A 26,447-nucleotide genomic window follows, 5' to 3' on the forward strand; every position below is an offset into this window, starting at 1 on the left:
AAAGATGGTCTGCTCAACATCAAGAGAAAAAAGGACATTACACCTGTGACTGAGCAGTAATAACTACCACTATGATGGGGAAACTGATGGGAGTCATGGGACAGGACAGTGAGGACACTGTAGGAAGGATGAATAAGAACCTGGTCACTGTAAAGGATATACACTATTGTCCATGAGGCAGATTCTGTCCATTATGACTGGTATTAGCAAACATCCCTATTTAACAAATGAATGGAGGACATAATCCATATTAATCACATCTAGAGTGCATTCACCTCTAGCAACTACTATAGTGTATTATGGTTAGGAATTAATAGGAAGATTCATTGTATACAACAGCCTGCTTTGTCTTAGTAGATTACTGTAGCCTATGACATTTCATCACATGACCTGGAGCATTTTGCTTTGTTGTTTAAAGTTATTGCAATTCAGCAATGACTGACTGTCATTGAGCTGAGCCCCATTTCATACATAACTTGAACCATGTTTGAGAGACAATGAGCCCTATTTTAACGATCTGAAACGCAAGTATCAAACGTGTAATGCAAGTAACTCTGGGATCTTGGGCGCTATTGCTATTATACCAGCGGGACTCTTGCACCCGACGCAAATCTAAAATGTGTTGGTCTGAAGTAGCTACATTATTCATAGGTGTGGTTTGGGCGTAACGTGAAATTAACCAATCAGAGCGACATCTCACATTCCCTTTAAGAGCAGGCGGGCTTGTTCCATTGATTATAACGGCGGATTTGCCAGACGCGCGCCAGGAGCGGTTCACAGCCGAGGAGACCGACGTTCTCGTCAGGGCCGTAAAAGACGTGACTTTGGGGATGGAGAACACACAGGCGTTTAAACAGGCGTATAAAAATTTGGGTAAATGTGTAAGCTAGATTATGCCTATTTTTTCTCATATTCATGGACACAACAATGATTCCCCTTGTATGTGAATATTTTTTTCTTGTAATAATGTATGGTTTTCTAAAAATGAGAACTGCTGCGTCTGTGTGTAGGCTAGATGAGATAAGCAAAGTGTGCGCGTTGTGCACACTCTACATTGATTGCATTGATGCGCAACGCGCCACTGATTTTAGAATATGTTTTTTTCCTAGTCAGTGGCGAAATTGTTTTCTAAACCTGCATAATAGAACCAGGGAACGTTTGCACCGAAACACGCCTCCTCTTTGCGCTGAACCGCCCCAGGGAGCGCAAGTTCATTCCCTAATTTACCGACGTGCGTCTGTGGAGGAAAAGTCCACTGTGCGCGGGTGCAAAATAGTAATGATACATGTGTCGGTGACGGTGTACAGTCAATTGCGCTGGGTGCAAGATAGGGCCCCGAGTGTCACTTTCTGTCAACTGCCCACAGCCTGGTTGCAGTGTTCTTTTTTTACCTGGCAAAAGAACCGGGCCCCAAGTTCCCATTTTAGAGAATAAAGTAAACGTTTGCTACTTAACAGCCCAGACTCTTCAGCAATGTAACCATTGGTACCACAATGAAGACGTGTGCAAGGTGTGCAACTTGAAAGGGACTATAGTGTGTACCAGTCTTTGACAGCAAGAGGAAGGAATTAAATGAAAAGTAGTTCCAGTACTGACTAAAGACACAGTAGAAATGATCAACATACAAGAGATTAGAAAAAACTAGCATGTGTAATACAAATGGGTCCCCAGTACTATTTACCAACAAGCCCAAATGATGTTAGTATGATGCCTACTAAAGGAAAAGCTTAGTATATTCATTCAAGTCTTCATGTACATCCTAGTATACAAATGACAACAATCTTTGCTAGGTATCACTTACAGTACATGAGTGTGAGTGATGTCTGTTAGACATGACATGGAAAAGCTTAGTAAATACAAATCTTTATTAAATCCATAAAAAACTTACCAAAAATGAACAAATAACATAAAAAACAAAACTTAACATTGTATTTGTGTGTGGGCGTGAGCACCACAGAAATGTTTGTTTTTTTGACAGAAATGTGTCTGAACGTTTTCCGAGAGCATGTGAGAAGGACACTTGTGAGGATCAATTAACATATAAGAGCACTGCACTTTTGTGTAGATTTTATGACAGAGCGAGAGAGTGTACGCGTCTGAAAGTATCAATCAGTTTCCCAGGTTGGAGGCCAGGTTTTCCCGCTGAAAAATGACAAGAGATAGGTGGTTAGTGAAAAAGGTATGGATAATGACTTCACATTCAATGCTGTAACGTCTACACTAGTAAACTACACTGCTGTAATACTATTACACAATATTAGAGTATTCAATAGGAGTGATTCTAAGATTAACCATAGGCCTAAAAAAATGAAAATAGCATCTAGAGTTTTCAATAAACAAAGGAAAATATCTAGACAACACCGTTTACAACTGGTAACTGTTTACTCATAACCTAATAAAATTAAGATAGTATACAGTAGTATACAGTAGATTGCAAAGACTTGAGAGTGAGAGTAGGGTTGGTAACGAATAGTATAGAATATAGAGTATAGAATAAAATTATAAGCATCATGATCACAGGCTACGGCTATAGGTCAATAGATGTTATTCAGCAGTTCCCCTTGAATCTAAATGTCAAAGTACACTTGAGACATGTTTATTTTCCTTTGATTTGTTTTTTGGCTCAATGTCATCTGTCAAACACAGTAGTTCTAACCAACTGGTTTAGTTGCCATGCAACATGTTTTCTTTGAAGTTGCTGGAAGGTTTGTGTTGTGTCAATGTAAAAAATGGGGTATAGTAAGGGTGAAATGTCCAAGCGAGGGTACCATACCATAGATCGCAGGGCATCCAATCATACAGGAGTTCGGTCTTCCCCTGTGGAAGGCAAAAAAAGACATGGAAATGTGCTACATGAAATATTGCACACAGACTTACAATGCAAACTTAAATTGAATGATTTGCAGTGACATTAGGTGATCAGTTTTCAAATAATTTCAGTAATTTAAAATTTATTGTAAGAGGAAAACCCCTTGAGATGTGACATCTAGTTTTCGAGGGGGCCTCTGATGCATGATTTGTTTTAGAGAATGCACAAATAAAAATTTGTTTCCCTCCCTACACAAACAATTTCACACTCACTTTTTAATAATCTAAAAAATGTTTGCCTATCTTCCTTTGTGTGCCAGTTTTCTTTAAAATTCCAAAAACCTTATTACATTTTGTTTTACTTATTTGGAAATGAGACATTTGTACCACTCACTCTGAGACATTTTAAATTTTACTAAACATAATACTCAATGATAATCATTCACATTAAACCATATGTATTCTTGTGTGACTTTTTGGTGTGCATGAGAGAGAGAATGAAATGCAGATTAGGTGAGACTGCATGAGGGGGAGGTCAAATGTTAATTTCCAGCAAGATCCTTTGTCTTATTGAGCAGTGGTCGTTCTTCAACCAGTTTTTCAATTTTTTTTGTCTTACACGATTAAAGATAATAGGAACATGAATATTCCCCAGAACAACACCAATCAGGTCCATATTCTGATTACTTGCAAGCAATAGTCTGTCAGGATAGCAACCATCATATAGTTAACAGGGAAGAGGGTTCCCACCCTTTCTAAGCATCAAATTTAAGGACCTTTCAAGGATAATTCTACACTTTTAAAATGAAAATGTTTAGAGACATAGAGACAAGGCGTAATCTTATCGAAGTGACAACAAAGAATTCTCTGGTGATACAATTGGCACTATTGCTATGGACATGCATTCGAAATTTAGCAATAGGACACACTCCACTGTGACTACAGGAGATTCAGTGTTAGCTTTGCTGACATCTAAGCAGATGATGCGGGTCCCACCAATTATGGTTCGCTTTAGTTTAATTTATGATGCTGAGTAACTTATCACTTAACCCGCTGGGGTACCTGGGCCTTGAGTAGTGTGCCCAAGAAGGCAGTTTTAGGGCGGGCTGAAAGAGAAAACGGTGCATTCCAGCGCGTAACATACGTCACGACCAAGCAGTAGCGATTGGTTGAAGCAGAAAGCATCTACCTACCGGGAAGCAAATATCCCAATGGATAGGTTCCAGGCGCTTTGCACAAAGTGAAATAATGTGAAAGCGTTTGGTGCATCAGGCTAAGAATGGACATCATAAGATGGTCAAACCAACTAGGGATGTCCCGATCCGATCCACGGCATCGGTATCGTGCCGATACTGGCCCAAAATGCTAGATCGGATATCGGAGGGGAGAAAAAAAATGTATCCGATACCTATGATCCGATACCCATTAGGGGTGGAACAGTAGGTATTCGCACTGAACGTACGTTCGGTGCATGGATTTACACAGATAATTCACGGTATAAAAATAAATAAATCTCGCGTGCACATTAATTAATGTAATACGGAACTAACGTTACTGTTAGATACGCGCATATGCGGGTTCTTTAGGGACACCTAATCTGTAGCCCGCCTTAGCTCTGAACGCGCGTCTACATCGCTTCAAACGCTCACTTTATCATCATACGCGCGCGCGCGTCCTATTCGCTTTGGACGCGCGAATGGATTCAAACTGTTCAAGCATCGAACTAGACGCGATAGACGCAAATTTGACGCTCTATTCGCATTTGGTTTGAACGCAGCAAAATGAACGGGCTGCGATGTCAAGATTGCAATGCTGGAGTGTGTGTGTGTGTGTCAGAGAGAGAGGCACGGGCGCGATCGAACAGTGGAAACACAAAAACATACTCCGTCATTTTCATACAGGACATCATTAAAACTGCAAAAAGTGTTTAGCCAACTTATAGTTGTGTAAAACACAACATTGTGCTTTTGTCAAACTGTAAACTCTTGTCAAACTGTAACTGTCACCCAACCAAAATCTCTCTCACACACACACACACACACACACACACACACACACACACTCGCTGTTTAAAAGCAAAAATGATCTCATCTTTTGGACATTCATCATTGCATTGGTTTTCATTTCTTGTCCTAAAACAGAGCACTCATCTGTTTATTTTTAAGTTACACATTCTACATTGAATAAAAAAGAAAATCAAATGTGTTTTTAAAAGTAGTATTATTTTAAACAGAAATAAATTATTTATAATTCAGATGAGAATAAAGTTAAAGTTAATTAAAATTTTAAGGAAACAAATATATTGATCTGAAATATAGCAAATTAATTTTAAATTCATTCAGGCTACCAAACATATCGCAAGGTCTTTTGAATAAAGTGTGGCAGTCTTTCATTATCAACTGTTGTTGTGGACTATATACTGGAGAAGTATTTGTTCTCCATTTGAGTGAGATGTTTTTATGTGGCTAATTGAGCAAAGTGCTTCCATTATATTTTATTATTAGTAGTATTAGTTCAAGAATAAAATAAAAAATATCAGATTGATATCGATATTGGCAAATAGCCAAAGCTGCGGCATCGGTATCGGTATCGGAAGTGAAAAAGTGGTATCGGGACATCCCTAAAACCAACTAAACCATCAAATCTCATGCAAAAACATGAACTGGTAAAAAAATGGCTGATCAAACCAGCTTCAAAACATGCTTAGGCTAGCCAAGATGTATTTTCTGTAGGGAAGGCATCATATCAGATAACACAATCTAACTACCTCTCCAATCCTACCTTTCTCTGCCTTGTCCGGATTATGCCACGGTATGGGTGCACATCCCGATTGTTGTGGGGGCAATCTTTCTGTTTTGTTCTCACTGTACAACATAAGTACATAGAGTAGTGAATGATAAATGATAATCCAAATGCAAATGTAGCCTTGAAAAATACTTGATACTTGAAAAACTTTACGTATCTACAACATGAAGACTGCATACAATTCATATGGAAATTAATTAAACCAATAATATTAGGAAGACCTGCACAACAAATCAATTCATACTCTGTGTTGATAAGGTAAAAAAGGGCAGAATATCAGATGTCAGATTTTAATTCACCTTTCTTTCTCTGATTTTGTCTTGTCCCTATATAAACAAATAGACTTGGTTCAGTACAGTACAGATATTTGAAGCTTAAGCATATTCTTTCAAAGATAAAGAACAGAAATAAAGCTGAAGCGCTTAAGACCTTGTGCTGTAGGAGGTTGGTTAAAATCCTGTTCCTGATCAGCCATAGTCCCAGCCCCCTGGTCCATGCATATGGTGGCTACTGAATCTGAGGATGAGTGGAGAGATAGTGTTGTCTATCATAATATACAATTAAGTCATAACAGAGATCTGAGAAAAAAGAGCTTAAAGCGATACTCCAGAGTACATCCAATCATAGCCCTGTTGTTTAAGCTTCCCAAGTGCTGTTGGTAGGAAGAAGAATGTGATAATTTGGTACAACATAGACCACATAGAAAACCATCTGTTTACGCTAATACAATGACACTATGAGCTCACTTTCAGTTTATTTTCTCATGGTACCATTCAGAGTAAACTTCCTGTTCTCTGTTTGGTCTATGTTGTACCAAATTCTCTCGTTCTTGTTCCTACTGACAACATACAGTGAGCTAAAATAACAGGGCTATGGTTGGAGGTTCTCTGGACACTGTAACACCTTGTCCTGTAGGAGGAGGGCTAAGATTCAATTCTGGACCATCCTCAGTTTCAGCCCCCAGGTCCAAATTCATGCTGGCTGTCAAATCTGAGGATGAGAATGAGTGGAAAGAAGATGTTGTCTCTCAAAAGTGTATACACAGATTACATAATATATAGTACAATTAGGGGCTGTATTCACAAAGAATCTTAGGGATGAAAGTATCTCAACATTTTAGGAGAAAATTTAGTGCTAAAATTTGCCTTAGTGAGGAAATTTTAACGTCATTTAGGAATTCTCTTTGTGCTAAAATTAAATTCTTTGTGAATACGGCCCCAGGTCAAAATAGAGATTTGCTGCTAAAGGACATCTCACAAGGATGTAAAGAACAGAAATAAAGCTGAAGAGCTTAAGACCTTGTGCTGTAGGAGGTTGGTTAAAATCCTGTTCCTGATCAGCCATAGTCCCAGCCCCCTGGTCCATGCATATGGTGGCTACTGAATCTGAGGATGAGTGGAGAGATAGTGTTGTCTATCATAATATACAATTAAGTCATAACAGAGATCTGAGAAAAAAGAGCTTAAAGCGATACTCCAGAGTACATCCAATCATAGCCCTGTTGTTTAAGCTTCCCAAGTGCTGTTGGTAGGAAAAAGAATGTGATAATCTGGTACAACATAGACCACATAGAAAACCATTTGTTTACGCTAATACAATGACACTATGAGCTCACTTTCAGTTTATTTTCACATGGTACCATTCAGAGTAAACTTCCTGTTCTCTATTCGCTCTATGTTGTACCAAATTCTCTCGTTCTTGTTCCTACTGACAACATACAGTGAGCTAAAATAGCAGGGCTATGGTTGGAGGTTAGCCTGGGAAAACCCAGACAAACTTCCCAGCAAATTTAGATTTGCTCTGCAAGTAGTCTGGCAAAGAGCTCATTCAAGCCCATTTGTAATTCGTCAAATCGAGGCACCAATCAGAAACATTAAGGTGTGCTTTACACGATGACGATCACTCTGATTGGTTTTAGGTCTAGCCTATCCAATTGCGCCCAGAGGCATTTGAGCGACCTCCGTTGGTGAAGTGCACCAACTTTTAAATGCATTATTATATTCAAATTGCAAACACATGAGGACAGTCTCCATGAAAGACCCACTGGCAGATGAACGTGCTGCTACATTTCTCTCCGAAACGGTAGGAAATTAAATTAGATTTAATAGAGGATTTTAACTGTGACGAGATGATTGACAGGGCAGTTTACGTGACAGGACGCACGTGACAGATCCGTCCGATAAAGATGAAGTAGTATGTCCCAAAGCTTGCCTACTTTTTTCTACACATTCAAAAGTAAATACCTTTCCTTCACAAAAATAGTACATACTTTTATGGCGTAGTGTAACTTAGGCGAATTGGGACGCAGCATATGGCTTTACACATGACGATCGCTCTGATTGGTTTTAGGTCTATCCAATCACGCCCAGAGGCATTTGAGCGCATCCGTTGGTGATGCCCCTTTGAAAATGAGTTATTAATGAAGCTTTGCCAGACCAAAACTCAGTTACTACTGAGAATGGTCTGGTTTTAACCAGGCTAGTTGGAGGTACTCTGGACACTGTAACACCTTGTCCTGTAGGAGGAGGGCTAAGATTCAATTCTGGACCATCCTCAGTTTCAGCCCCCCGGTCCAAATTCATGCTGGCTGTCAAATCTGAGGATGAGAATGAGTGGAAAGAAGATGTTGTCTCTCAAAAGTGTATACACAGATTACATAATATATAGTACAATTAGGGGCTGTATTCACAAAGAATCTTAGGGATGAAAGTATCTCAACATTTTAGGGGAAAATTTAGCGCTAAAATTTGCCTTAGTGAGGAAATTTTAACGTCATTTAGGAATTCTCTTTGTGCTAAAATTAAATTCTTTGTGAATACGGCCCCAGGTCAAAATAGAGATTTGCTGCTAAAGGACATCTCACAAGGATGTAAAGAACAGAAATAAAGCTGAAGAGCTTAAGACCTTGTGCTGTAGGAGGTTGGTTAAAATCCTGTTCCTGATCAGTCATAGTCCCAGCCCCCTGGTCCATGCATATGGTGGCTACTGAATCTGAGGATGAGTGGAGAGATAGCATTGTGCCTCATAAAAGTTTAGTTAGGTGCAGTGAAAAGACATCTGCTGCTAAAGCACATTCTCACAAAAATCTCAAGGAGAACACAAAGCGAAGGCACCAAATCTGGGCCAAACGCACCTTGTACTCCTGTTGATGGGTTGGCTATTGTCTCAAAATGCAGAGTGACAGTAGCCTCCTCAGACTCATGGCTACTGTCTGTTGCCTGGTTTGTATTTGCTAGAAGAGTACAAATACAAAAACATTTACAATATGCAATTAGGTCAAAATGTGAAAGCTAAGGCAAAATAAAACAACACCCACAAGCCTCAGATACTCAGAGAAGCAAAGTTGCCCTTACTATTTCCAGTAATTACTCAACACCATCTACCCCTACATACATAATAATCTAAAAAAAATACACAGATAAATTGTATAGTATACAAATATAATCTTACCTTCAACCATCATTTTAAAAATCTCATGTATGTTTTGCACACACGTCTGTGCATTCTTGCCCAACACCAGATCTTTAGGCAAGATCATTTTGGCCTTCTTGTGTGGATATTCCAGAAGGAGCAAAGGCCTCCAGCCGACTGAGTGCAGCTTCTCTATCTAAAGATGGAAAAAAACAAAAAACAAAAAAAAACCAATTACAAGTACTTTGGTGTGGGTGTATATGGATCTTTGTCTGCTTATCAGAATATCACAAAGCTGGGACACAAATGCAGGTCAACACGAAATACTTAGGGTCAAGGCATACTTTTGGAACATTACAAGGAATAGTTGTATTCAAGATCCCAGAAGATCCCAGAAGCCCTTTGCATGGCTGACTAAACAGGCTTGTTCGACTTGGCTGGCTGGCTAGGTGGGTGGGACTTTTTTCGTTGGGCAAAAGTGATATTGCTGAATTTGCATGGGCTTTTGCCCAACAAGTCTCACCCACTTAGCCAGCCAGCCAGCCAAGTCGAACAAGCCCTGCCAGATCTTCTGTGATCTTAAATGCAGCTAGTATATTGACAAATCACAATGACAGAGCAGTGGACAAAGGAAACCCAAGGAAACCCAAGCACATGACAAAACTACAAGACAAGAACAAAAGACCAAAATAGTAAGAGTATGCACATGCATGTGTCGTGTTCATCCTTCATAAACATGTAAGTTAGCCTGGATGCCAGCCACAAAATTTTTAGGTCGGGAAGTTCGGTCTGGACTCGATCCGTTGAGGAGCTATTATGCTCGAACAAAAATTGTTCTGACCAATCAAATGGTCAGGGCGGGCTTTATACGATGATGGACAGATGAGCAACGTAATCATCCACGTCATCTAAGAGCGCTTGGGTTGAATTCGTTTACAACAAAGATGACTGCCTCTGAAGAATTGTTATTTCACGAGTTCACACTTACAAATAAGTCAGATAGAATAAATGCATGTTTGGCGTGCTGTCCGAGGAGAGGTTCCGGGCTCGGTATTCGGCCCGAACCCAAAGTACTCCCCCCGTATTCCAGGCTGTGGAAGAACAAACCGAGAGTGAGTGGAGGCATGCTGAAAAATGTCAAGGAATGTTAGGTGAGTTGACTGAGTGAATAAATATATGCTTCCTCTCATGCTGATAGTGTAGACCGTAGACGGTCATTGTTTGATGACAAGTTGATTGGATTGATTATTTGAACGTACTCCTCTCGAACTTTGTTTATAAAACATTATGTGTAGATTCCGCCATCGCGACAGTTATAGATGATATCGACAGCGCATTCGTTTTAAAAAAGAGGAACAGAGAACCACGATCAAGGCATTTGTAGATCAGAAACATGAATGAAAAACATACGTCACTTACTCCGTTGCTCTGATTGGTTGTAGGCAGAGCCGTTGACTATCCAATTGAGTGGAGAGGCATTTTCCTTCCTGGTTCAGTTGAAACGCCCCATAATCAAAGCTCAGTGGAGCAGTATCAGACTCTGAGTATGACGACGTCAGGCAAGTAGCCTGTAGCAATGTAAGTAGCAATGTCGCTTCATATCAAGAACAGTGTTAGTAGTATTACTTTTGGTGAAAACTAAATGCCATTTCGTATGAAATGCAGTCTCACTCACTAACAAGGTCAGATGGTAGCACCATTAGATTTCAGTCTGATATCTAATGCACCTGTGTCTTATTGGCCAAGTTCAGTTCACGTGTCAAATAGCTCACAAAATGTGATGTCAACAGAGCGCCATGTGCTTACATACTGGTGCTTGTTGTGCAAAGGGGAAAGTCAAATGTTCTTCATATGAAGAGCACTGTGAAACATCTTACAGTACTGCAGTGCAGGCTATGACCAAAGTGATCCTGAGAGTCTTTGGTCTGTTTGCAATGTTTTTCAATGACAGTAGAGTAGTTAAGATGCTGAAACTGTTGAATAAATAGCCCACATAAAGATGTTAATGCATTATCTTGTCTAAGAATCAGAAAGTCCCCTCAAGTACCCCAAAATAACTGGACTATGGTGACATAGAACAACAAAAGTTACTTACCAAAATGACGGCATCGTCCCATAAGTGTGAGGTCACCTGGTTTTTTTTTGTGTTGGCAACCCATGTCTTTTTTTTTTGCTCAAATTTTTCAATCTTTTTTTTTAGGCGCACATTTTTAGGCTGTGGGGCCTTGCAAATAGGGCACATTTTGAAGCCATTAAAAATTTTATTGTTGCATGCTGTGCAGGTCTTCTTGAGCCCTCCACTTTTTGACATGTTTTGATTCTGTAAACCAGACAGAAGGCATAATGTCTGTTACCATTGTAGAAAACTACAAATTCCTTTATAGTCCAGTAATTTTAAGCCAAAATGGGGGTCAACCTTGAACAAATTGCAACAGAAGCAAACTCAACTGATTTTGTATCCTCAATATGTCCTGAGTAAGGAAAAAAAAACCGAAGAATCCCATTAGGGGAAAGTTTAGAAAAAGACCCAAATATACCCTATTCATACGCCTATGCATTTTTTTTCTCACGTGAATAGGGTAACATTTTTAACCTTTAGATATCACCATGAAAATTACTGAGTTGATTACTTATATCAAGACAAACAAAAAATGTATTACAAGTTTTTATTATTGTTTGTTAACATGGACAAACGGTGCATAATCTAATTACGTATGTGCTAATTTGCATAAATAGCAACAGATCTAAACATTGGGTATAGTTATAGGTGAAAATGTCTTGTTGGATCTTGTTGACATATAACAGTAAAATACTTAATGTTAAGGTCTGAATGGAACCCATTTAGGCTACCCATGAGCATTAATACATAGAGGCAGGAAGAAGTACTTTAAACCAGCCTCTATTAATTATTATTGCAGAGATGGGGTTTGGGGCTGTGGGTCCGTGGGACTGTTTCTGGGGATTCACTTTTTATTTTACTTACCTTTTGTCTTCTGCATTCTCCTTACCATTGTCTCCTGTTCTTCCCTCAGACTCGTCCCCAAGAAACAATCCCCCAAACCCAATCTCTTAAAAATTAATAAAGGCTGGTTTCTAAAGTACTTCTTCCTGCCTCTATGTATTAATGTTCATGGGTAGCCTAAATGGGTTCCATTCAGACCTTAACATTAAGTATTTTACTGTTTTAAGTCAACAAGATTCAACAAGACATTTTCACCTGGCTTCACCCAATGTTTAGATATGTTGTGGTATTTATGCAAATTAGCACATACAGGCCTTCGTAATTAGATTATGCACCGTTTGTCCATGTTAACAAACAATTAAAAAAAACTTGTAATACATTTTTTGTTTGTCTTGATATAAGTAATCAACTCAGTAATTTCCATGGTGATATCTAAAGGTTAAAAATTCTACTCTATTCACGTGAGAGAAAGAATGAATAGGCGTATGAATAGGGTATATTTGGGTCTTTTTCGAAACTTTCCCCTAATGGGATTCTTCGGGACTTTTTTTCCCTTACTCAGGACATATTGAGGATACAAAATCAGTTGAGTTTGCTTTTGTTGCAATTTGTTCAACCTTTTTTCATAAAATGACTGGACTATTTTAAGACATTTTAACTAAAAGTTTTCATTTCTGCCCGTTGAGAAACCATTTCATCCTAACCAATAAACATGTGTTTTACAATCCACTTTTGAAACAGTAACGTTGAAACAGTAACGTTAGCCAAAGTTTGCATTATTGCAATTGCAGTGCGGGAATAAACAATAAAGGTGATGTAAATAAATACGTAACGCAGGCTTGAGATACATACCGATCTGTAGAGGTGATCCTCGCAATGGCTGTAAAAACCGCGAAATTCTAGGATGCGCGTACGGAAGTGTGACGTGTCGCCGTCATGGCAACAGACTCATCTGATTTAACATTCATTTATTATTAATCTTTATCGTGTTTTGTTGTTTGTATATGCCTATCTGTCAATTCCGTGAACAGTAAAAAAAATAAAAATAATAATAATAATAGTAAATTAGTCCAAATAGTATTTAAACTAAGGCTAAGGGGTGGCTGATGGATGGAGAGGTGGGGAGTTTGATTGATCAAGCCTGCCTCTAGTGATCCGGTTATCCGTGTGTCCACCACGGAATAATCCGTGGTGCCATCACAGAATTTCACAATATGCAAAGGGCTATACAAAACTGATCAGGGGGGGATAAGAGGTTCACAGTTTAATTGGGCTACATTGCATCGCAAACACAGACAACTTGAATAGCCTACTTAAAGTGTCAAAATCAGCAATAGGCAATATCGTCCAGTGAAGGTGAAACAATCTACTGAATATTCCGTGGTACCGTCACGGAATGAGGTGACCAGAAGCTATCATAGCGATTAAACGACGACAGAACAGTGCAATATCAAGTTAAAATCCCTTTGAGACTAAACATTTAAACTGAAGTACTTTAAGTAAACTCAGAATATTTAAAGCCATACGTTTCCGAATTATAAAACGACGTCAATTGGGGGAGCGCAAGTGATCCGGTTATCCGTGTGTCCACCACGGAATAATCCGTGGTGCCATCACAGAATTTCACAATATGCAAAAGGCTATACAAACTGATCAGGGGGGATAAGAGGTTCACAGTTTAATTGGGCTACATTGCATCGCAAACACAGACAACTTGAGTAGCCTACTTAAAGTGTCAAAATCAGCAATAGGCAATATCGTCCAGTGAAGGTGAAACAATCTACTGAATATTCCGTGGTACCGTCACGGAACGTGGTGACCAGAAGTTATCCTAGCGATTAAACAATGCAATATCAAGTTAAAATCCCTTTAAAACTAAACATTTCAAGTGAAGTACTTTAAGTAAACTCGGAATATTTAAAGCCATACGTTTCCAAATTATAAAACGACGTCAATTGGGGGAGCGCAAGTGATCCGGTTATCCGTGTGTCCACCACGGAATAATCCGTGGTGCCATCACAGAATTTCACAATATGCAAAAGGCTATACAAACTGATCAGGGGGGGATAAGAGGTTCACAGTTTAATTGGGCTACATTGCATCGCAAACACAGACAACTTGAATAGCCTACTTAAAGTGTCAAAATCAGCAATAGGCAATATCGTCCAGTGAAGGTGAAACAATCTACTGAATATTCCGTGGTACCGTCACGGAATGTGGTGACCAGAAGCTATCATAGCGATTAAACGACGACAGAACAATGCAATATCAAGTTAAAATCCCTTTGAAACTAAACATTTAAACTGAAGTACTTTAAGTAAACTCAGAATATTTAAAGCCATACGTTTCCGAATTATAAAACGACGTCAATTGGGGGAGCGCAAGTGATCCGGTTATCCGTGTGTCCACCACGGAATAATCCGTGGTGCCATCACAGAATTTCACAATATGCAAAAGGCTATACAAACTGATCAGGGGGGATAAGAGGTTCACAGTTTAATTGGGCTACATTGCATCGCAAACACAGACAACTTGAGTAGCCTACTTAAAGTGTCAAAATCAGCAATAGGCAATATCGTCCAGTGAAGGTGAAACAATCTACTGAATATTCCGTGGTACCGTCACGGAACAGGGTGACCAGAAGTTATCCTAGCGATCAAACGACGACAGAACAATGCAATATCAAGTTAAAATCACTTTAAAACCAAATATTTAAAGTGAAGTACTTTAAGTAAACTCAGAATATTTAAAGCGATACGTTTCCAAATTATAAAACGACGTCAACTGGGGGAGCGCAATTGTTGGAACAGGGAATCCGTGTGTGGACCACGGATGCTGCCTGTCATTGACTTACATAGGGATCACTTCCGTGGGCACATCACGGAATTTTCGGCGATTCCGTGAAACTGTCACGGATTTTGAGTTAAGGGGCCGTGTTCATTTCACGGAATTCTGTGAGACCAGGTTGGTCCTAACCCACATAGATGGAAAATATGTGGAAAAGATCAAAAGTGTAGCTTCGTTTCACCAGACTCAGCAGCGCGCGATGCAATTTTTGCGACAAGATAATTGCTGCCAAGACCGGCAACACGACAAATGTGATGGAGCACTTATATTAACAGCGCACAGAATAAACGTGAGAGCAGAAAGTTGATCCGTCTTCGACTGCAAGAAAACCGAAACTCAGCGTATTCATGGATTTCATCAGGTCCCTTTCCACAGGTGTATTAATCAAGCACAATGCAGTCTGCATTCATAATCTAGGTGCTTGATTTTATACACCTGTGGAAAGGGACCTGATGAAACCCATGAATAGGCCTTTTTCACGGAAGTTAGAACGCACATCCGGTTCAGCGTTTGTTGTGTAAAGCGACTTCCGGTCGAAACAACAATGGCTGAAGCAACATCGAGGTGTCACTGTAGCATCCCTCATTGCACAAATAATAAGCAGTGACAACCATATTTGAGTTAATGCTTTTCCAAGCAATGACTGTCTGACAAAGAAGTGGATACATGCTATTTGACACGTAGAAGTCCCGACGTTTAAGATCCCTATAAGTATCACATTTGTTTGTAGCCGACGCTAATTACACTGCCGCTACTGGCAGTACACATTTTTTTTTATATAATATACTATAAGATTTATTTTTTGTTAATAGGCTATCTTCATTACCTAGAGATATAATTAAATTAATATTTACTAATTAATTAATAAGTATTAAACAAGTTAAATTAAACAAGTAGCCTAGTCAAAACACATCTAACAGAACAATGTTTATTTTTTACATTGTGTTCTTATTTTTTATTAACGAAATGTCAATTTTCGTCTTTATAAGAGACGACACAAAAATCTTCAAGATAGCCTATACAGCCTACAATCTTCAAATGTATAACGGATTGTCACCTTATAAACAATCCTTTGGAATTGTGGTGGAATAAGCAATGCTATATTGAAATATATGGTTAGCATCTTAATTTAAACTTTATTTTATTAGTTCATTAACTATGCCAACTCAACTAATGTATGTAAAGAGCTGGATACTATATTACTAATTAATGTCAACTATTAAATGTAGGCTACTGATAAGAGTTGCCATAGACTAAAGATTTTTTTCTAGACTAGTAGTCATTCATTTAAGCAATTACTAATCGCACATTTATATTCAATCCTTGGTATAGCCTATAGCCTATATATTCCGCGCTCAAGCGCATACATAAAACTTGCCGCAAAGCACCGGCAAAAGTAGGCTAATGAAAATAAATTTGTCTGAAAAAATAACAAAACATTTTAATTGTTTATTAATAAACGAGTGTTTTCTAAATCAGTGTCGACTGCAAACATCTCCATACATCTCCGCTGTAAAGTAGATGCACCTTTCATCGGACAGGATTACATCAGATAGTACCGTACGTATTGGCTTTCCATTGGATTTTTTTCGTTGGTGAACATTTCAAGTTTTATAGATATATTTCTCATGTCTGTGAGGCTAGTGATACGCTGTTTTTTCAGTTCATTTTTGAGATACGCTCCAATTCACAGAGATCATGAAAGCGCGTCCTGTTTCTTTTATTTTACAAATGCACAACGTTTTCTTGTTGTTGTGAGTTTACACAAATAAAAGTAGTTGCGACTGATGTATTATTATTTTCTGTATGACCAGAAATTATGGAGTATTTTAAGTTGTTTCCACTGTTGATAGGAAAATGCGAGTGATGGCACCGGCGCGTCCATGTCATGCAGTGCGCGCTCCACACTCCGCACAAACACCTGGATATGTGCTTAATAATAGCGAACATTTATAGGTTAACGTTAGGACGAGCGGCCATGCCAGACGGATAAGTCCTCTTCATGTTTAACAAATTAAATCATACATTTTCTACGGCGAGTAAGCGCTGTGCCAGTGGGCGGCTGAAACACAACACTAGAGAAAGCTGGTGTTTTTCTTTAAATAAATTCGTTTAGGCTTTAAAATAAATATTGTTTGTGGGCTAATTAATGCCACAATTATTTGTTTATTTTATAGGCTACTTATATATTTTCATTTTTTGTTTTGCATTGAATACCATTTAAAGGATTTGTTGTGCACTGCAATTCCATCCTCCCATAAAGCCACGTTAAGATTTTTCTTTATAATAAAGGGTTTCTATGGGAGGAAAACGCTTAACGTGTGCGTTGCGTTCATATTCTGGACTCATCTGCTTTTCTGTTGGATAGTATGGTTTATTAATAAGGTGTGTACAGAATTTGACGCTATATCAGCTTTTTGAACGTAGATGTAGGCCTATGATAGACATGAAAGGCTTAGGCTATATCAATTTTATGTGGATAAAGGCATATTTTGTAGGCTACATCAAATTTATATAGCCTATATCAATAGCGGAAATAATATGTGGCACCGTAGCCTACTCTGACGACACCCAAGACGACAAAATAGTTAGTGAGGTAACAGCGCTGGAGCAGATCATGACTATATGCAGTCTCCTCTTCCAGGTATGTTTATGCATTTCTGAAAACAAATTACGAAGCTACTTTCCCGTCATATTTTATTAAATCTATTATTGAAGCCTTTACATTTATGTCCTATCACTTTCAAGTCATAATATCATTTTAGTTAATGTTGACACAAATTAAATTAGGCTACAGTTCCAGGAAGATATCACCATACTTTATTTCTCCAAATAAGCTGCCACAACTGCAGTAATAAAATTAAGATAAACAAAGTCTTAAAATTATCTAAAATGACTATTACAATAAAGATTTGTTTTGTTTTGAGTGCGGAGAAGCTCGACAAGTCAAAAAACATCCGCTGATGTAATTGCCGGTAGATTCTTCAGGGAAGTTGTGTAAAGAGTAACGTTAGCGCGTCTGACTCTTTTTCACCGGAAGTCGCTTTACACAACAAACGCTGAACCGGATGTGCGTTCTAACTTACGTGAAAAAGGCCTATAGGACACTTGCCTCACAGACAGGAGAAATAGGCCTAGAGATGCTTGAAATATGTCTACTTTTAAACTTACCAATTCTTTTTTTTCTTTTTTTTTTTATAGAAATTTTTCCTTTTTTTTCCAACAGAACAAACAAAGCATAAAAAAATAAAAATAAAAAATAAATAAAAAGAACAACAGTTCAGGCAGACCTTAAATGCACAATTCTCATATCAATTATTGATCAAATAAATAGGTTACAAGGGAAGATACATCAACACTCACAGGAATAGGCTTCTCGTCGTGAGCCATTACAACAGCTTTCAAGAAAAATATAAGCAATTGTCCAAAGTAAGAGAAACATAGTCCAAATAGGGTGTCCATATTCGTTTGAAAACGTCTGTAGAAGAATGTAGTATACATGTTAAAAATTCCATTGGGATGAGCTCTTTCACAAGGCTATGCCATTTTTTAATTGAAGGAGTCTTCTCACTTATCCAGAACATCAAAATGTTCTTTCTTGCAGCAAAAGTTAAAATACTAAAAAGTCTTTTATGATATTTATTCAAAATACCGGCTGGCAGACCTAGAATAAATGAACAAGGATCAACATCAATTGTCATTCCCAGAATGTTGCCAATGTGGTCTGCGATTTTCTTCCAAAACAACTGAATAAACTAACCAATTCTAAACAAATAGTTTTATTATGTAGTCCAAATAAAAGGTGCATTTCTCTCTTTAGGCGAGTCAACACAGACTCAGATTCAACACTAGTTTATTAATAAACAATTAAAAAAAATTCCAGACAAATTCATAATCATAGTCTACTTCAGCCAGTGCTTTGCGGCAAGCTTTATGTGTGCTGAGCCGTGGCATATATCCCGCCCCCAGTGGACTACATTTAATTCAATTCACATTTATTGGTATAGCGCTTTTCACAAAACATTTCGTTTCAAAGCAGCTTTACAGAAAATGCATGCGTCTAAATTACGATTTTGAGTGATCAGTTATCAGAGGTGACTGTGTAAGTAATGCATTTCAATTAAATTCTCATTCAGTTTCATTGTTAAACAATGCATTAAGTTAAGGCAGAAACAGCAAGCTCACTGAAGTAAAGAATACATGTTATTTAATGATTAGGATACATAGAAAACTTTAGCATTTGCGCTTTTTTACAGGCTGAAAATATGAGTGTAAAAAAGTCAACAAACTGAAAAAATGTCAAAGTTTTTTTTTGATAAATATGCATGACCTGTTGCAGTTCAGAGATATTTCTCGGGATTGGCTGGAATCTATTTTTAAGGTAACGTTACCGTTATTACTACACATTTTTAGTAAACCTTGCCAGCTAGAATAGCTATCAGGCCAATAGTCAGTCGCTAAGATTGTACCATTATTTTTAGATGGAGCCGGAGAGCATATATCTGGAGGATGACATAACAAGGGAAACCTATTTCCCAAACCCAAACGGCGTGTTTCAGACCGATATAATGCGTCACCGAGGATCATTTGCTGTATGTGGCACTACTAAAGAACACACCACCGCGGCCGCCATGACACCAAGCGCTGGCCCAGGTCCTGGGATTTCTCCTCAATGCCACATTGCACCTTTTAGGCCAAGAGGGAACGTTAGCAATCCAGTTAACACTTTCCAGAACCCGCTGAAGCGTACAAAATCAGCAAGGAAACAGATTTATGTTGCCGACATTGAAGACAGTGGGAAGATTTCACCATACAGTAAGTGTATTATTTTCTGGGAAATAAATCTTGTAATGTTTGAATTTTAATGTCCTTTAAGCAGTTGCAATGATTGATAGTGTGTTGTTGTTGTTGTTTCTCACAGCCACGCTACAATCTCAGAGGGTCAGGGTGTGCAACTCGTGGGGCAAACTGTACAGGAATACTTGAATTCTGCTGACTGTTACACCATCTGTGACGTCAAGGGTCTTGCAATAGCAGAAACCTCTGAGACAAAAGGTAATACAACATTATTATTGTTATTGCTGTGATAGTAACATGGCCGATACTGATTACAACAGTAAAAAAATAACATAAAATGGTGTTAGAACTACATAACTGTGGTATAACTGAGCCCCTGGTGTGATATAAGGTTTAGTGACTGCATCTACTTTTGATAGTAAAATCCTTTTATTTTTTATTTTAGATTTGGAAATCATCCAGTCGCAAGATCTTCGCTATTAAAATCAGTGACTTGGTGAAACTTAAAAGACAGGAAAACGTGTCTAAAAAGAAAAGGTGGGTTATACTGTGTGTGTGTGTGTAGGTGTATCTGACTTTTATTTCTTCAGATAAACGATCTCTGTGAGTCTATCTATCATGCAAGTTAATGGGGATTGAAAGTTGACAATTAAAAAAAATCACACAGTGAATATGACCGTAATCTATGTGACCCTGGATGAATCAATGTCTTCTGAGGCTGAACAATAGGTGTGTCAAAGTAAATGCTAATAATACAAAAAAAAAAAAATATATATATCACTTCTGGCCAACTGTCATATGCACACTCATGAGATGGATGTTGTGAAGCGTGATGCACGTAACCATTTCTGTGTGTGGTTCTTGAATCATAAACTATCTAATTGCCTTTCACTTGCATTACATGAACTCAGAGTTGGTATATTTCCCTACAAATCTGGGATGACACGAGGGTGAGTAAAGGACTAGAGAATTTTTTTGCAGAATATAACTATGCAATCCTAAAGGTTTTAAATTGTAATCAAAGCAGATTTTACAGTGACCTACATCAACTGTTGCAAGATATTTTACATATTGTTAGATATGTCGCATATAATGTCATAGAAAGACTAACGCCCGTTTCACACATACTCCGTGTGCAGTGTGTGTGCGGTCCGTGTTGCGGTGCGGTGCAGGAGCAGCACGCCCTATAGTGCTTTCACATATGCTGCGTTTGCAGTGCGTAACTGATCCATGGCTGGACCACAAACACATATAGCCTTCTCACTATTTTTATTTCAAGTCCAGAAGTTATCAACTTTTATTTTAAAAAGTTTGGTCAGCATTGGGATTCTCTTTGTACACATACACTCTTTAATAGATGTATTCACGTTTGAACACAATTTAAACAACGTATTATTCAATGCATTACGTCTATATAGATTATATATTAAGTTGCTCAAGCAAGTGGTGAAATATTGAACCATGTAGCTACTTATATTAAAATTGCATACATTTTAAATTAAAACTTAAAATTTACAAAAACAGCAGATTCATACCTTTTCTTTTACATCATTTAAATCGTTATACAATAAGTCTTGCATGTCACAAATAAATAGTTTTTCCACCTCCACGAGAGAGACGAGTGTCGTTATGTTGCCTTGTTTAAGTAAATTGTAGTTTTCCTTGCTTTACCCCGGTCTTAAAATAAAAAGATGACCATGAAAAATAGTAGTATTTAATTAAATGCATTTATGGTGAGATTACTTCATTTTCAGGTCAATCTGTGTTCATTTTGACCACGAAACATGTGCTGTCACTTTAATTCAGTGTTTGCAGCACAGCAGAAATAGCTGTGCTGTGTAAATGAGGGGTAACTGTGTTTGCATGCGTGCTAATTGGAGCTTTTTCACTTGTTTAGAGTTGAAGCAGAGGAAAGTGAAGTGCTGGAAAGCCTTAAAGAAGTTGAGTTGGAGGTCAAGAATGCTGCAGCACGCATAACGGAGAAAGTTGATGAACAATGCAGTGAACTGAACATTGTTGTCAACCAGGTTAAGGGCAGTGTTGCACAAGTGTTTGATGTTCTAGATGCAGTGAGTCAGAAAGTCACTGGTTTATCATGTCCTCTCTGAAAGAAGCTCTGAGCTGCAGAATGTGTACCAGCATTCCTAGTACGACCATTGTAGTTAGTGCATGCTGTGGCCAAGTGGCTGGGTGTGGGGAGTGTGTGCAGACCTATCTCAATGGCAATGATGCCTGCTTTTTCTGCAAGACTGCAGGGTTCTCCAGCAAACTTGTGTTTCTCAGGGGTCTGAGTGAGGTGCTGGAAAAATTGAGATGATCATCTTCTAAACGGAAGATCATCCAATGCAGTTCAAGTCATTACAACGGCAGCATTCGATTTCATTTAGATAAAAGTTCTGTCAGTTTAGGGTTCTCTTAATATACCAAACTTTTTGGGCATCATGCACTTTATTTTTTTTGTGTGGCAGATATTCAAGTGAATTTGGTCATAGGATAAACATGTGATCAACACGAAGAGTTCTCTTAATATGCCAAACTTTTTGGGCATCATGCACTTTTTTTTGTTGTTTTTTTTGTGGCAGATATATAAGTGAATTTGTTCATAAAGATGTGATCATCACAAAGAGTTGTATTACAATCTTTTACTTTGAGTGAATGCTTTTACTGTCAACCTTTCTTGGGCATAGTTAACTGTAGGAAGTAATATTTCACATTACTTTAATTTTACTTTGTTGACATTGTCATTTCAAAGTAATGGTTTTCAATATTTCTATTCATTAAAAATGAACAAGTTCTGATTTGCAAATGGACTTATTGTATTCATTCTTTTTTTTTTTTTTTCATAGTGACTGTCTTAGTGTTTTATTATTTAGTGCCTAATTATATTCCCACGAGCTCTCGCTGCGTTGTGACCTGTGGTGTTTTGCCTATAGGCATACATATTACGTGTGTTTGTTTTTATTTATGCTGTATTATAAAATACCCATATTACAACAAATAAATAAAATATATTTGGAAATTGCCCTTTAAAACGAAGGCTCGGTTTGTGGTTCACGATTATTTGATTAAAAACAACAAAAACAATAAAACAAAGACAAAGTCACTTATATTAAACACTTTTTTATTCATGTTTTTGTTAACAGAAGTTATCTTGCGCCTTTAATTGCCTCCGCTATCGTCCTGTCAATCATCTGTCTCTTCTCGCGGGTCGTGGATATGATTGCAGTTTCAGTAAAAATGTATTTCACCATCATCGGTACCCACCCTCAGCCGATTGGCATTACAGTATTTGCAATCACCATCCCGTGTCAAAACGGAGCGTATACTGTCTAAATTAAAGTTCTGACTGACTGACTCGGCGCTGTCTAGCGCAGCTTCACCACACAGATTTAACTCCGCACAGCTAAATAAAGGCTGGTGGCAGACTAATATTTCATATTTCTGATGTAAAGATTTCTGTGAAACGTGTAAAGTTGCACAGAAGAAAGCCCAATAGGACCTGCCCTGTTTAAGAATCAGTAGCCATAGTAGAGGACTATTATTTTGTTGAACAGACCTGACCTGAGCAACGACTGATGACGTCACATGCTCAGATTTGCTTGACCAATCGGCGGAAGGGGTTTCCGCCGATTGGTCAACACCCTCAACACCCTCAACATTTTTTGGTCGGGAAGTTCGGTCTGGACTCGTTCCGTTGAGGAGCTATTATGCCCGAACAAAAATTGTTCGGACCAATCAAATTGTTAGGGCGGGCTTTATACGATGATGGACAGATGAGCAACGTAACGTAATCATCCACGTCACCAACGAGCGCTTGGGTTGAATTCGTTTACAACACAGATGACTGCCGCTGGAGAATTGTTATTTCACGAGTTCACACTTACAAATAAGTCAGATAGAATAAATGCATATTTGGCGTGCTGTCCGAGGAGAGGGCGGGCTCGGTATTCGGCCCGAACCCAAAGTGCTCCCCCCGTATTCCAGGCTGTGGAAGAACAGGCCGAGAGTGAGTGGAGGGATGCTGAAAACTGTCATGGAATGTTAGGTGAGTTGACAGAGTGAATAAATATATGCTTCCTCTCATGCTGATAGTGTAGACCAGACGGTCATTGTTTGATGACAAGTTGATTGGATTGATTATTTGAACGTGCTCCTCTCGAACTTTGTTTATAAAACATTATGTGTAGATTCCGCCATCGCGTCTGTTATAGAAGATATCGACAGCGCATTCATTTTAAAAGAGGAACAGAGAACCACGATCAAGGCATTTGTCGATCGGAAACATGAATGAAAAACATACATCACTTACTCCGTTGCTCTGATTGGTTATAGGTCTATCCAATTGAGTGCAGAGGCATTTTCCTTCCTGGTTCGGTTGAAACACGCCCCATAATCAAAGCTCAATGGAGCAGTATCAGACTCACATTCTGACTAGAATCTGAGTATGACGACGTCAGGCTATCGTTTTTTGCCTGTGAACTAAAAAACAAATAAAGGGGCCGTTTTCTCGTTTCTGCTCATTTCATTTCAAATTGGAAAACAAACTATCAAAACGTACACGGACCCTACACCCTCAAAGCTTCCTCTTTATGGGTTGCACATTTGATTCGCTAGCATTAGGGTCCAGGTATCGTTCGTTCATTTGTTTTTGCTTTCACATATGAAAACGAGAAAACAACTCCTTTTTCCGTTTTTTTTTTTTTTTTTTTTTTTTTTTCGTAATGTTTATTTGTCTGTTACATTAAGGCGATGTGAGAATTGTTTAATGCGTCGTTTAATATTGTGGATTAATCGACAGTGTTTTCCAAAGGTCCATATTGCCATGCACCTTAGCTACACAGGCCGACTGATACAGGGGTTTTCCTGCATTTTTTCACGGCCGCCAAAGCCTTATTTGATCGGTGAATGACTGCTGGGTGAATATAAGAACGAGCAGAGAGAGAGCCCCGCCCGGCCCTGTTGTTGTCCTCAATAATATACCCAGTATAATGTACAGAATCTTTTTACTTCTATCGGTATCTATGAGAGTCCTGCCTTATGTTCTCCTGACAATTGTGACTATGCTGAGGAGATTTTGAAACTCTTTGTAACAGATTTTGTCAGCTATAACATGCATTCATTGATCCACCTAGCTCAAGATGCACGAAAATTCGGCCCGTTGGATAGTGTTTCAGCTTTTCCCTTTGAGACATTTTTAGGTAAACTGAAAAAACTTGTCCGTCAGCCTCAAAACCCTGTCCAACAACTGGCAAGCCAAAAGACCACATCAGTTTTCAGCCCACTTAGGCCACATCCACACGAATCCAGAGCGTTCCCTATCCGATATTTTTTTTTGTCGTTCTAAAAAAAAAATCCGTAAACATGGCGTCGTCTCAAGAAATATCTGCGTACACACGAAAACACTGAAACCGACTGAAAACGATGTAGTATATATGCCAGACCAGTATGTGGCGCTGTAATTCTGCCACAGAGATACACAATACACGGAGAAGAAGACTTTGAGCATGCGCATAACCTTGCGCGCTGTATATGAACCCACACAAGAAGAAGAAGATCATGGCGAATGCAACAACTTCAAGAGCAAGAGTGGAGTCTTTCGTATGGACTGACGACGAAGTCGAACTAATACTCAGAGTCACACTCGACTACAAGTCCTCTAAGGTACAAGAAAACGTTGACTGGGAGTCGTGTCAATCCAAGTATTCTGATGTAATGGAAGCGTTTCAGGCACAGTATCCGAGGGAGCTAACCGATAAGGACTTCCCTCACGATGCTAGCATGGTATCAAAAGCCCAAGTCACCGCAAAGATAAAAAACATACGCAGCAAATACAGGCATGCGGTGGACACAGGGCGTCGAAGTGGCCAAGGACGGGTAGTACTCATATTTTATGAGCTTTGCGAGCAGATCTGGGGTGGGTCGCCTGAAACACGCTCCATCGACGCCGGCATCAAGACGGGTGACCTGGAAGAGTCGTCTACATCGACAGTGGAGCCTTCCGATTCTCCAAACTCCGCTGAATCCATCGACTGTCTTCCATCTGCGGTTGTAAAGCAGCGCCGGGATTTGCTTCAGGTAAAATTTGCTCCAGGCTTATGATTTTAAGTAGGGATGGGGCCGATCCGATCCAGTATCGGTATCGGGACCGATACCAGCGTAATTCACGTATCGGATTTTCCCGATCCAACCTGCGGAGATATCCGATATCCTTGAGTCATGTCTGCGCTTTAACGTTGTCTGCTGAAATGACTCCAAAAGTGATTCCCGCCGGCTAGTCTGCTAGCTGGCTGCAAACTGCGGAATGGATTTCCTGAACGGAGGCGCGGCTCAATGAGACACAGAGTTATGAGACACGCCACCGCTCAGGAAATCCATTCCGCAGTTTGCGGCCGCTGTGTGGAAATTCTTCACACTGGAAACACCGCAGAGCAAGACAGCAAAATGCAATGTTTGCAAAGCCGTAATTCAGAGCTCGTTGAAGCTCCCTCGCGTCGTACAACACAACGAATGCAATCAAACATTTAAAAAAGCACCACGTTACTGTGCGTTCACACCAAACGCGAATAGCGCGTCAAATTCGCGTCTGCCGCGTCTAGTTGGACGCTTGAATATTTTGAATCCATTCGCGCGCCCAGAGCGAAATTGACGCTCGTAAAAAGCAAAAGTTTGAAGCGAAATTGACGCGCGTCTGAGGCGAAATCCGCTTGTCTGTTTGCAAATGGCTGATGTTGATCGAGCATTCATCGAGAGAGTTACAGCATCGGAGCGAGGATCACCCTTTAGATAGTGTGTGTGTGTGTGTGTGTGTGTGTGTGTG

General features: G+C 39.1%; 1 protein-coding gene and 1 long non-coding RNA gene across 2 annotated transcripts; both read right to left on the reverse strand.

The window, feature by feature from the left end:
* Positions 1-1,990: 1,990 nt before the first annotated feature.
* On the reverse strand, positions 1,991-8,406 carry LOC309497028 (uncharacterized protein). Its single transcript, XM_082167288.1, has 8 exons — positions 8,123-8,406; positions 6,912-6,998; positions 6,517-6,603; positions 6,043-6,129; positions 5,913-5,939; positions 5,590-5,672; positions 2,774-2,817; positions 1,991-2,142 (listed from the first exon to the last, which is right to left on the reverse strand). Exons 1-8 carry the CDS (start codon positions 8,193-8,195, stop codon positions 2,106-2,108), a joined length of 525 nt encoding a protein of 174 aa, XP_082023414.1. The 5' UTR covers positions 8,196-8,406; the 3' UTR covers positions 1,991-2,105.
* Positions 8,407-8,573: 167 nt separating this feature from the next.
* LOC309497092 lies at positions 8,574-11,936 on the reverse strand. Its single transcript, XR_014205374.1, has 5 exons — positions 11,120-11,936; positions 10,444-10,997; positions 9,064-9,220; positions 8,747-8,845; positions 8,574-8,604 (listed from the first exon to the last, which is right to left on the reverse strand). It is a non-coding gene; the product is annotated as an uncharacterized lncRNA (long non-coding RNA).
* Positions 11,937-26,447: the final 14,511 nt, after the last annotated feature.

This window comes from Leuciscus leuciscus (assembly GCF_965113295.1).
Source record: "Leuciscus leuciscus genome assembly, chromosome: 4".
Taxonomy (NCBI): domain Eukaryota; kingdom Metazoa; phylum Chordata; class Actinopteri; order Cypriniformes; family Leuciscidae; genus Leuciscus; species Leuciscus leuciscus.

Coding starts and splice junctions, on each gene's coding strand:
- LOC309497028 (XM_082167288.1), bottom strand. CDS start 8,195: ATGAATTTGGACCGGGGGGCTGAAACTGAGGATGGTCCAGAATTGAAT. Junction 6,604..6,911: donor CCAACCTCCTACAGCACAAG/GTCTTAAGCTCT, acceptor TCTCATCCTCAG/ATTTGACAGCCAGCATGAAT. Junction 2,818..5,589: donor TCCGGACAAGGCAGAGAAAG/GTAGGATTGGAG, acceptor TGCCTTCCACAG/GGGAAGACCGAACTCCTGTA.